The 12,625-nt window shown below is 41.0% G+C and overlaps 1 protein-coding gene across 1 annotated transcript in view; it reads left to right on the forward strand.

Moving 5' to 3' along the window:
- Positions 1-1,054, forward strand: part of MROH2B (maestro heat like repeat family member 2B) — a 79,087-nt gene extending 78,033 nt beyond the window's left edge. Inside the window, exons 39-40 of the mRNA XM_049648916.1 lie at positions 1-66; positions 520-1,054. Of these exons, the coding sequence (XP_049504873.1) occupies positions 1-66; positions 520-626 (173 nt within the window). The 3' untranslated portion in view covers positions 627-1,054. The remainder of the gene's footprint in view (positions 67-519) is intronic.
- Positions 1,055-12,625: the final 11,571 nt, after the last annotated feature.

The raw sequence follows: 12,625 nt of genomic DNA on the forward strand, positions 1-12,625 counted from the left end.
ATGCCATTGTTCTCAATCTGACCAACCAATATGTGCAGTTATTAGACAAAGAGCAACTGACCACACGTGAGTACCAACCCTAGTTTCTGCGCAGCCTGTTGTCAGAGAAATATCTGTGAGAAGGAGAAGTTAATTATGCACCAAGTTCCATGTGAGCCCAGAAACTGAAAATCATAGTACCTCATTATTGTCTCTAATGCTCCCTAGATCCTGGGATTTCTCCAGAGTATAAAGCAACCCCCAGCTCCAGCTCTTTGCAGGCATCATTCCCAACAGACCATTATTTTCTGATTGTCTATAAACCTACTGATCACAAGGTCAGGATCTCCTCTTCCCCTATGTCAGTGTTAAAATAGATCCTCAGCTTGCAGATCCAAATCCTACCTGTTGGCATGGAATGTGAGCATGGACCCAGGGCTCTGCATAGAGCTGACCCTGAACAATGGAGCCTCACAGGGAGGCAGAGCTTGAGCCTTGGCTTTCCTTGTTCACTGAACTTTGCTATTCTTTCTGTTTCAGGGCTCCAAGCACTTCGGCAAGACCCCTGTATCAGTGTCCAGAGAGCAGCCGAAGCTGCCTTGCAGACGCTCCTGAGGAGGTGTAGAGAGATAAGCATCCTTCTGTAAACCACCAGGAAATAAACTGCTAGGCTTTTTCTACAACTGACTCCTGTCTTCATCCTCACAGCCTACAAACTTGCAGCATTTTGAGGATAGAGATGGCGCCTAGCATAGGGATCTTGGAGTAGTGATATATTCCTTACCCTCCATGGTCTCCCTGCCACCTTCCATTAGTAAAAAGTAAACCCCACAAATTCACTTGAGGGATAACCTGTGATTTCAGTAGTGACAGCCACATAGCTGGAATATTATGTCCCAGCAGATATCAAAAAATGACAGAACTGGAAACAGTTCTGCTGCCATTAAGAAAAGGACTACTGTTATTGCCACACATAGCCCTGTTCTGTATTATCTCTGCCAGCCTTGAATTACTACCCACACGCTTTACTTTCTAAAAAGCAGTCTTACAATAAACTTGAACCTGTGCGTCCTTTCTCAGGTTGTAATTTCTGTGTCGAGGCTATGCCCGGTACTTTTCTACAAAAGACCCATTCTGGCATTGTATTAAATCTCATGGTTTTCTTTCTGTCGTTATCCCAGAGCATTCCTTCCTTTGAATGGCGTGTGTGTGTGTGTATGTGTGTGCATGTACGTGTGTGTGTGCATGCATGTGTTAATCTTCTTCACAGCATCTGAATCATAACTCCTGACCCTTTTTCACAATGCCTACATGAAAGGTTACATACATGAAATCATGTACATAACAAGAAGTTTCTAACACAGAGGCTGGTACTCATTGGACACGACCAAACCATCACGATCATTCATTAGCAACATTATTCAATTGATGCATCCCTTTCCAAATTCCTGTTACCTATATTCTAATCTCTTCTTCAACCTCTTTGGGGAAGGATCTTTTGTTCCTACCGATCTTCTAGGGGCCCTAGGAATTTTTTAGGTCAGATATTTTAGGCCAGAGTCCACTTATTCATTCATTTAACAAATATTTATTGAGTGCCTAAAATTTACAAGGCATTGTTATAGCTACTAGGGCTACGACTATGAACCAAAAAAATAGAAAACTTCTACCCTCTTGGAACTTATATGCTATGAACTCTGTGTCTAAATTCTAGAAGATGGAGCCAGCCTCCAAGATGGCCCCAGTGATTCTTGTCTCTGATATTCATATTGTCCCCTCTCACAATGAGTAGAGATGACCTGTGCAATCAATACAATATTTCAGAAATTACAAAGTGTGACTTCCCAGGTGAGATCACACATGGTATTGAACTCTCTTGAATCACTTACTCTGGGGGAATCCAGCTGCCAGGTGAGGGGGATACTCAAACAGCCCCAAAAGAGTTCCATGTGGCAAAGAACTGATACCTGCTGCAAACAACGAGAGCTAACTTGCTAGCTATGTTAATGTGCAATCTTGGAAATAGATCCATGAGCCCTCCCCGGGTCTGAAGGTCTTCAGACGATTAAAACCTCAGCTGACACATTGACTGGATTATGAGATAAGATATAGAATGCCCAATTAAATTTGAATTTCAGGTGAACTGTGAATATTTTTTAGTAAAGTATGCCCTGATTATTACATGAGACATACTTATACTGAAAAAAATATTTATTGTTTATTTAAAATTAAAATTTAACTGAGCATCTTGTACTTTTATTTACTAAATCTGGCAACCCTACTACAATCTAATAAGAGTCCTGAGGCAGAATCACTAAGCTGAACTCCTCCTGAATTCCTGAACCACAAAACCATATAGTATATCTCTGTTGTTTTAAGCCACTAAGTTTTGGGGTCATTGACTAAGCTCCAGGGGGTAAACATTACACAAAGAGTCCATGATACCACCAATGTTGTATGCAAATTTCTGTGTATAATTGTGTAGGTGCATTTTCAGGGTAATGGCTTTCATTAAATTCTTAATGAAGTCAGAAGCTGTTCCCAAGCATAACATATATGAAACAGAGCAAGAAAAAGCAAATAAGAGGTATGGGTTTAGTCGACGTCTTTGGGCAGGTTATTTCAAGTCAAAAGACTTTTCAAAAGAGCACCGTCCACTAGAACTTTCTGCAGCGATGGAAACGTTCTATATCCGCACTAATATGGCAGCCACTAGCCACATGTGTCAACTGAACTCTTGAAATGCAGCTAGTCCATCTAAGGAATTAAATTTTTAATTTTAAGCTTAAGTAGCCATGTGTAGCTAGTAGCCACAGTATTGTACAAGACAGTTTTGAAACGTGGGCAAAGAGTCAGAATTTGAGCTGGGTCACCTCGGAATTGTAGGATATTCTCAACATGAGTATAAACTCACTGACACAGGCCTTTGTCTGATACTAATTTATATATCTCCACCACTATTCTCCATCCCGCCTAGCATCCAACAAAGAGCCTTCCTCATCACTGATCGATAGAAATTAGGTAGAACATGGTACTGTAATAGTGTTGCATGATGACAAATGGTAGCTATGCTTACGGTGAGCAAAGCATAACATACAGACCAATCGAATCGCTATGCTGTACACCTGAAACTAATAGAACATTGTGTGTCAACTGTACTTCAATCTAAAAAGAAAAGAAACTAGGTAGAACGGGCACGTGAAACACACATTGCCACTGAAACTTTATCTCTCTAAACCCTAATCTTAGGATTCTCTCTTGACAAGAATTCCCAACACATTTTTTCCTCACATCCCAGCAACTCTCCTTACAAGTTGTGTACCTTGGGGGAAAACATCTAACCTCTCTGTACTTCAATTTCCACATCTGTAAAATCAGGGTACTGATATCTATTTCAAGGTGCTATTGTGGGGATGAAGTGTATTAATGTATATGTAAAGCATTTAGAAACCTAGAATAGAATCATTGTTAAGTAAATGTTACCTATACAAAATAATGTTTTTTATTTTTATTTTTATTTTTTGGAGAGAGAAAGAGAGGGCACAAGTGAGTGAGGGGTGGAGAGAGAGAGAGAGAGAGAGAGAGAGAAGCAGGGCTTACCGGAAGTGGGGCTCGAGCTCACCCGAAGTGGGACTCAAACTCAGCATGAGGTCATGACTTGAACTGAAGTCAGATGCTTAACGACTGAGCCACCCAGGTGCCCTATACAGTATAAGTATTAACAATATGAATAAATTTATCATTAGAATCACAAATGTTAATGTAAACTCAGCAACTGTCATATACAACTAACTGATTATACCACCTCCGTGGGGCTGTGTTCCTGATCCTGTGAATGCTGCTGCCCTCCTTGGGGGGCTGAAAAAGAGGCGACCTCTCCATTCAGAAGATCCCAGCTCAGCAGCTGGCGCTCCTGCTGTGCCTGCCTCACAGTTGAGCCACAGTCGGGTTGTGTGGCAGGAAAAACGTAGATCTCTTTGTTCTCCCCAACAATTATTTCTATTAAGCCCTCCCAACGACTACTATTCCCTCTCAGAATTGCCACCAGCCCCCCCCCCCCAGACCTCTCTTGACAGTCAGTCCTCCAATGGCCCTCTGTGGTTCATCTTTATGGTTCAAACGCAGGCATATCACCCAAGGGAGAAATACTTGTGGAGCGGTCTCAGGGAAATAGAGTTACAGAGGAAAAGCATGTTCAAGTACTATTGAAGAAATCAACAGATTCCTCACTCCTGTTGCTTGCCTTACTATTATTTGTACATTTAATCATTTCTCAACTCATGTTTACTTTACGATAGAGTGCTTCAGGGACTAGAACTGCTTTAAAGGGCTCAGGATCACTGTTTTGCAATTCTGTACCCTGCCCTTTGACCCCATAGTGAGAGCCAGGGCTCTGCTGGTAAATCAGGGACATTTAGCTTGGCTGACCCGGCTAAAACAGTTTTACCAGAAAAGAGGAGAACAAAGATCACAGATGGGAAGAAAGAAATAGGCTTCCAGGGAAAGAAGCCAGGAGGATTGCTTAATTGGAATTGTCCCTGCACAGCCCTAGTTTTAAAGCATAAAATACAAGACCAGGCACTTTTTCTGGAACCCTCAAGACACTTTGAGATTGTAACAAAGATTTTCTAATAGTGTTTTATTATTACTAGATTTAGTCCCCAATCCCACCATTATCCTTCAGATTACCTAAGTGTGTGACTAGAGAATGCACAGTCAGCTGGATATAGTGGTAACCTGTGAGCTAATCACGAGCTTTCCTCCAGGCCCCTGACAGAGAACAACTTTCTGATAAGCAATTTTGTATGGCTGCACTCTGGGAATGATCACTTGTTGAATTTCTCTTTCTTACTCATTTTTTACAGGTATCCCTAAAACTGGGACAATAGAAAACATGGATAGAGTCAAGAACAATATGAGAGAAAGACAATGGGATTCATTGTGTGTGTGTGTGTGTGTGTGTGTGTGTGTAAACATGCCAAGTCATGACATGAGAAATGGCATTTGCTTCTTCCTTTTACTTTAAGTAAAAGTCAAACTTTATTTTCTCAACAAAACGTCCTTACTTATTTGTATTTCTTCTGGACAAACTGTCCTGGATTTTATTTATTGAATTATGTGGTTATCCTGAAAGCAAGATAAATTTGGAGAACACAATTTTATAAATACATGTGACTCATAGCTTCTTTTTCAATTTGGGAGCCACCAAAAAAACATAAGATAAGAAATCCTTCTACATTACCTATCACTTCCTCCAAATAGTCTCAGAGGTAAATCCAGAGGATTAAATTGACCAATGCCCTAACACCTTCCTAAATGCACAGTGGTCAAAAAGAATCTCTACCTTGGAGCTGGAGAGCCTGGAAAATTGCTCATTATTAGCCTGAAGGATAGGTTAATGAGGACTTGTTTTTCAGAGAGTAGAGGGGCAGTAGGAATTTATCTTTACCCTGATCCCAGTGGAATCATAAGAAAATCATTAATTACCTCACATCCAACGCTCAGAGGTTCTGCACAGGCCTGTGGATGAGGGTAGACAGGCCTATGGCAGGACTTGTGGCCTAGCCAGTTTCCAGTCTATAACATTCTGTAATGTTTTATTCTGTAAAAGAATAAAACCCTATAGGACTATAACAGAAATGTTTTATTAAGAAATAAAGATGGCTAAATAGCAGAGGGCCAAATGTTGAATGACAAATCAAGTTATACTGTATCTGGAAGATAGTGGGTAGCCAAAAGAAGTTCTTGATCAAGGTAGTAAAATGATAAAAGCTGTACTTTGGCATGTGATTAACAGAGTAGATAAACTGGTAAATCAGATAGTAGTGATAGGCTTTTGGACTAAGGAAATATTATGAGAATAAATGACAAGACCAATTACTAGTAAGAAGATTGAATTAGTCATCAAAAACCTGCCAACAAACAAAAGTCCAGGACAAGACAGCTTCACTGGTGAATTATACACAACATTTAAAGAAGAATTAATACCAATCCTTTCAAACTCTTCCAAAAAGTAGAGAAAAGAAGGGAACACTTCCAAAATCATTTTATGAAGGCAGAATTACCCTGATACCAAATCCAGAAAGGAAGCCCCAAGAAAAGAAAATTACAGACCAATTTTCCTGATAAACCTAGATGTGAAAATCTTCAACAAAGTATTACCAAACAAAATTCAACAGCACATTTAAAGGACCATATACCATGATCAAGTGGAATTTAGGTTGTAATTTAGTTCACCGAGATCTCAATCACCTTTCTCTTCTATATCACACCAACTCATTGCGTTGATGACATTACACTGATTGGACCAAATAAGAAAGAAATAGCAGCTAGTCCAAACCTATTGGTAAGACATTTGCATATCAGAGGGTGGGAAAGAAATCTGAATAAATTCAAGGACCTCAGTGAAATTTTTAGGAGGCCAGTGCTAGAGCATGTCGACATGTCCCATCTAAGGTGAAGGATAAGTTGTTGCATCTGGCCCCTCCTACAACCATGAAAGGCACAATGCCTACTGGACCTCTTTAGATTTTGGAGGCAACATGTTCCTCAATTGGGGATGTTACTCTAGTACATTTACTGACTGACCCAAAAGCTGCCAGGGCTGAGTGGATCGTAGAACAAGAAAAGATTCTGCAACAGGCCTGGGCTGCTGTGCTACTTGAGCCATATGATCCAGCACATCCAGTGGTGGTTGAAGACTAGCTGCTCTTTCTCTCTTATCTGGTCCAATCAGTGTAATGTCATCAATGCCTCTCTGGGATAGCCCTGAAGGACAGTGGTGAAGGGAAATCCTCCCAGAGGGCAGAACTTTGGGCAATGCGCTCAGCTGTTCACTTTTCCTAGAAGCAGAAATGGCCAGGTGTGTGATTATATACTGATTCATGGGCTATGTCCAATTATTTGGCTAGAGTCACCTGCCATCTGGCCACTTTGGACTCCTTATGCCTCTGAGTCAACAGGAAGAGAAGAAATAACTGTGCTGGATGGGGTGATTAATCCGGATTGCCAAAGGAAAATTGGACTACCACTCCACAATGAAGGTAAAGAAGAATATGTCTGGAATACAGGAGCTCCCTTAGGGCATCTCATAGTATTACTATGCCCTGTGATTAAGGTCAATGAAAAACTACAACAACCCAATCCAGGAAGGACTATTAATGGTCCATACCATTCAGCAATAAAGATATGGGTCACTCCATCAGGTAAAAAAAACCACAACTAGCTGAGGTGCTTGCTGAAGGTGAACGGAGTACAGATTGGGTAGCAGAAGAGAGAAGTTATAAATGCCAGGTAGAACCACATGACCAGTTACAGAAATGAGGACTGTGACTGTCATGAGTATTTCCTCCTTATTCTGTTACAAGTGTGTGTTGTGTATTTGCAAATATCATTATTTTCTTTGCTATCTCTATATCACACAACATAAAATTATTTACTTTATATCATAGTATTTAAGTATTATTAATTTTACATCACAGTACTTAAGTTATAGAATATCAGGAAGGAGAGTCAACATCACTCAATTTCTTTGCCTCCTCTCTGAGGAAGGAGTTACTATGTTTTCAGTTATATTACGTTAGGTAGAATTATGACCTTGTTATTATCCTTCTTTGGAAACTAAGTACATTTTGGAGATGCGTATAGGTGCCACGTTTACCAGGAGTGGACCTGTGAGTTAATTTTATGTGTCAACTTGACTGGGCCACAGGATGCCCAGGTATCTAGTTAAACATTTGTTCTGGGTATGTCTGTGAGGGTGATTCAAGAAGACACTGGCATTTGAATCGGTGAGTTGAGTAAAGCAGATGGCCCTCCCCAGTATGGATGGGCACTGTCTGACTGCTTGAGCTGAGACATTGGTCTTCTCTTGCCCTTGAATGGGACTTACATAATTGGCGCTCCTGGCTCTCAGGGCTTCAGACTCAGACTGCAATTTATACCAGGGTTTTCTGGATCTACAGCTTGTAGATGGTAGATTGCAGAACTACTTGAGCTCCACAATCACATAAGACAACTCCTCATAATAAATATATAATAAGCATATTTTATAGATAGATGATAGATAGATAGATACATAGATACATAGATAGATACATAGATAGAGTCTGTTTCTCTGGAGAGCCCTGATATACTCTACTTATATATATATCACTTATATATGTTATTTCTGTACTAGTCAAAGGAAAACTCTTATAGCTATATTAATCCAAAGTAGACTTCAAAACAAAGGATACATCAGAGATAAGGAGACACTTCATGGCAATAAATGGCTCAATTCATCAAGAGGACATAATGATTCTAAAAGTTTATGTGCCTAATAACAGAGCTTCAAAATACATAAAGCAAATGAATAAATCCACACTTACAGTTGGAGATGTCAACACTCTCAATAACTGATAGAACAAGCAGAAAATCACATTTAATGAATTCTGTGCACTATATCCGTAGTACTTCAGAGGGCCCCTTATTATCATACCAAACTATTTAATCCAGTAGGGCTGTAATCATCCACTTAGTTGGCTTGTCCAGTTTTACATCATGCCTGACCTCAGGAGTTTCTCTTAATACTTAGCATCTGTGCAGAGAAGAGTTTCCAGACTTAGAGTTCTATTGGAGCCATTTATTAAATACTGTCATAATACACTCATGGATTGTATAATAGTCTAATAACACATCAATGCTGAGCCTTTTGTGTTAATCACTTTGTCTGGAGGATGCCTGGGAAACTTACCTTTGATGAGAAAATTCCATTTCACAATTATAGAAAATTCCTTGACCCCTCTGTGTTCCCAGCCGACTTGATCAGCTGATTATTACATAATGGACACTCATTCTGCAGCACATACACTTTATGCCTCAAGTCAATGCATCTCTGTCATAAACATCACTGATGTGTTGTGTACCTAAAACCCCACCCTTGGAATTCAGTGCAAGTCTCCTCTCCTAAGGACGTGCGCAAATGGCAGCAATAACAGGACAGTTCTTTATGTTTGTCCTTTCACAGGAAATTGTCCTCAGCCTGTAAATCAAAAATAACATTTTATTGTCTTTCTTCTCCTACGCATCTAGTCACCATCAGCCCATTTCTTCTCAAACAACGACAGTCTTTCTATACAGTCTTGTTAACCCTTGGCTTGGAAAAGCAAATTTCCTTACATGATTGATGTTTTGAGTGTAAATCTGGAGCTTTGCCTGACAGGAATAAATAAAAAGACAAATTGGTTGTGCTTTGGTTGTCACAGCAGGGATTCCTATCATGCCATCAGCTTTCCTGTCCCCGAATATGTGAGCTGCCTGAAAGACCAAGGTAATTGAAAGGCATGCATATACCTCTGGTTTCTCAGATATTAACGGAAATTGCCTCCTACTGTGGTTGCTTTCTGGCTCGGTGTTCTGAAAAAGAAACAGGTCATTCCATTTCTAGCACAAGTGTTGAATACACTTTAGGCCATCCAGAAGGAAAAATCTCAGTGGACTGGTAGGTAGCAAGGCAAATGTGGCTGCTCATTTCTGCTAATCCTGTACTAAAAATGATTCTCTCTCTCTCTTTCATTTCTTTTCTCTTGTCTTGTCCCTTCCCACCCCCTCTCCTACCTCAGAAAAAGAACAGGTACACTTGAACACCTACTTCATTTTGTACCCAAAGTACATAGCATTTTAGTTTATCTTCAAGTTTATGATGACCACTTCCACTAGCTATTAGAAATAATCTAAATGCCAGGGCACCTGGGTGGCTCAGTTAACTAAGCATCTGATTTCGGCTCAGGTCATGATCTTGTGGTTCATGATTTCCGGCCCTGTGTCGGACTCTCTCCTGTCATCACCGAGCCAGCTTGGGATCCACTGTCCCCTCCTCTCTCTCTGCCCCACTCCCCTCATATTCTCTCTCTCTCCCCTTCCCTCCCTCTCTCTCTCTCGCTCAAAAATGAACATTTTATTTATTTATTTATTTAAAAACAATTTTTTTAACGTTTATTTATTTTTGAGACAGAGAGAGACAGAGCATGAATGGGGGAGGGTCAGAGAGAGGGAGACACAGAATCTGAAACAGGCTCCAGGCTCTGAGCTGTCAGCACAGAGCCTGACGTGGGACTTGAACTCATGAACCGCGAGATCATGACCTGAGCTGAAGTCAGCCGCTTAACCGACTGAGCCACCCAGGCGCCCCAAAAATGAACATTTTTTTACAAAATGAAATAACCCAAATGCTTGTGGTGGGTTAGTGAGTGTGTGGGAGTAAGAAATTTTGGTATCCGCAGAGAGAAAATATAGAACAGATGATAAGCTATGGGGTTCAAAAGTATTCCTTAATACACATATTTATCTTAACCCAAAGGTAAAGGCACATAACAACCTGTTTTAGGGAATGCTGGGTACACCATCTGCCCAGCACCTGCAGCTCAAAGTGACTACTTCACAACAGAATGGGATCACAATTCTCACATGAAGCTGAGATTAGTCATGACCTTCCCAGCTGAAGGGGAGTCCTCGATCCAATTAACCAGTTAGCTGGCCAGTTGCCAGGTAACTCAGAGGTCCGGGGTGCATTTGTCAGATACTTCTGCTTGCCACCCCACACTCCCAGTACCCCGCACCTGAGTATAAGAACCTTCCTCTGTTTCAGGAGATTACAAGTGTCCCAGATTGTTGGTGGAAGGGAGGGAGGTTATATGCAGAGCAGTCTGGACGAGGTTCACTAAATCTCAGGGCATTGATAGGCAGCACTACCATTTGGTCAGTTATTAGGAAATGTCACAAGAAGACACTCTCCAATGTGATCAGATCTTCCAATGCAGCTTCTCTGCCTGGGTGACTTGCTGTGTCCACTTAAATTGTGAGTGATGACGTGGAGGATGAGGCTTAGCTCCCATGTACCTCGCTGAGGCTAGGGATGCATAATGCACCTGCCAATTCCCTCCTCTTCTTCTGTCCCCCTCCAGAGGCTTTAATGCCAGCACTTTCTGCCTTCTCCTCCAAGGCTATAGCCCTCTCTAACCCAGATGACCCTCACCTGGTCCAAGGCAGCGGGAAGGGCAAACGGGAGGAATTCTCACACTCCCTCTCTTCTCTTTGCAGTCAATTTTCATGGCATAAACAGTCCTCCTATCTTTCCCCTGAGCCTTCCATTTAGATGTTCAAGAGCTTATTTTCAAGTTTCAAAACGCTTTAAAAGACTTAATGTTGAAAGTTACTTTCTCCTTGCAGATTCACTGCAATGATCCTAATTCTCTTATAAGCAATCATGAACATCTCTAACTAGAAGAAAGGTTGAGTGTAAGAATGTTCAGAAAAGAAAGAAAGTACAAAATTTAATACTTCAAGATGGCATCTCTCTACCTCATTCCTGCTCCCTCCTTCTCCACCAACTATTCACTAACTCCTTACTTCTCCTTCACTAAGTCGGTGAAACTTCTTTCTCAAACCTTAGTTGTCAAATCTGCTCATTTCTTTGCTTCAGACCTCATTTGACCTCTCCTATAGCATTTGATAATGTTTACCATATCCTCTGTATCAATTAGGAAGGGAGGGTGGTAGAGCACAAGTAGTAGAAATTTAACCCTATACTAGCTTAAGACAAAAGGAGAAGTTATTGAAAGGATACTGATCTCTTCCTCCCAAATAAATTACTTGTTCAACTTGGTTTTTGGATCTGCATCTGGGCCTGCAATTTCAAATCTGTCCCCCTACCCAGGGTAGAAATTAACTCCCTTATAACCTCTAACAAATGCAGTTGGCCTCAATTAAGCATTTCTGAACATTATTGTTTTCAATCTATTTAAACCTGCCTCCTTATAACTTCCATATATTCTATCTGACTCTTCACTCAAGGGACAATGTGGTATATAAAGCTAGACCTGGATCCTACGTGGATTTCCAGTAGGAACACATTGAGACAGCCATTGTGGAAAACAGCATGGAGGTTCCTCAAAAAGTTATAAATAAAACTACCATGGGATCTAGTAATTCCACTTCTGAGCAAATATCCAGAGGAATTGAAATCAGGATCCCAAAGAGGTAGCTGCACTCCCATGTTCATTGCAGCATTATTCCCAACAGCCAAGATATAGAAACAACCTAAGTGTTCATCCAGGGATGAATGAATAACGAAACTGTGGTACATTTTCCATACACACAATGGAATATTATTCAGCCTTTCAAAAGGAAGGAAATCCTGCCATTTACAACAATGTGGGTGGGCCTTGTGGACACTACGCTAAATGAAATAAACCAAACAAAGAAATACTAGATGATCTCACGTATAGGTATGATCTAAAATATTCAAGGGACGCCTGGGTAGCTCAGTCGGTTGAGTGTCTGACTCTCGATTTTGGCTCAGACCATGATCCCAAGGTCATGGGATTGAGCACCACATAGGGCTCTGGACTGAGTGTGGAGACTGTTTAGGATTCTCTCTCTCCCTCTCTCTCTCTCTCCTCTCCCCCCTCCTCTCTCTCAAATAAATAAAAATTCATAAAGCAGAATGTAGAATGGTGGCTGCCAGGGGCTGAGGAGAAGGGCATTCGGGGATGTGATGCTTAAAGAGCGCCAAGGTTTAGTTATGCAAGATGAATAAGTTCTGGAGATCCACTACACAGCATTGCTGTAGCTACGTGCTATAGTGCCTATAGCTAACAATCCTTTC

The sequence above is a fragment of the Panthera uncia genome, assembly GCF_023721935.1.
Source record: "Panthera uncia isolate 11264 chromosome A1 unlocalized genomic scaffold, Puncia_PCG_1.0 HiC_scaffold_17, whole genome shotgun sequence".
NCBI classification, from domain to species: Eukaryota; Metazoa; Chordata; class Mammalia; order Carnivora; family Felidae; genus Panthera; species Panthera uncia.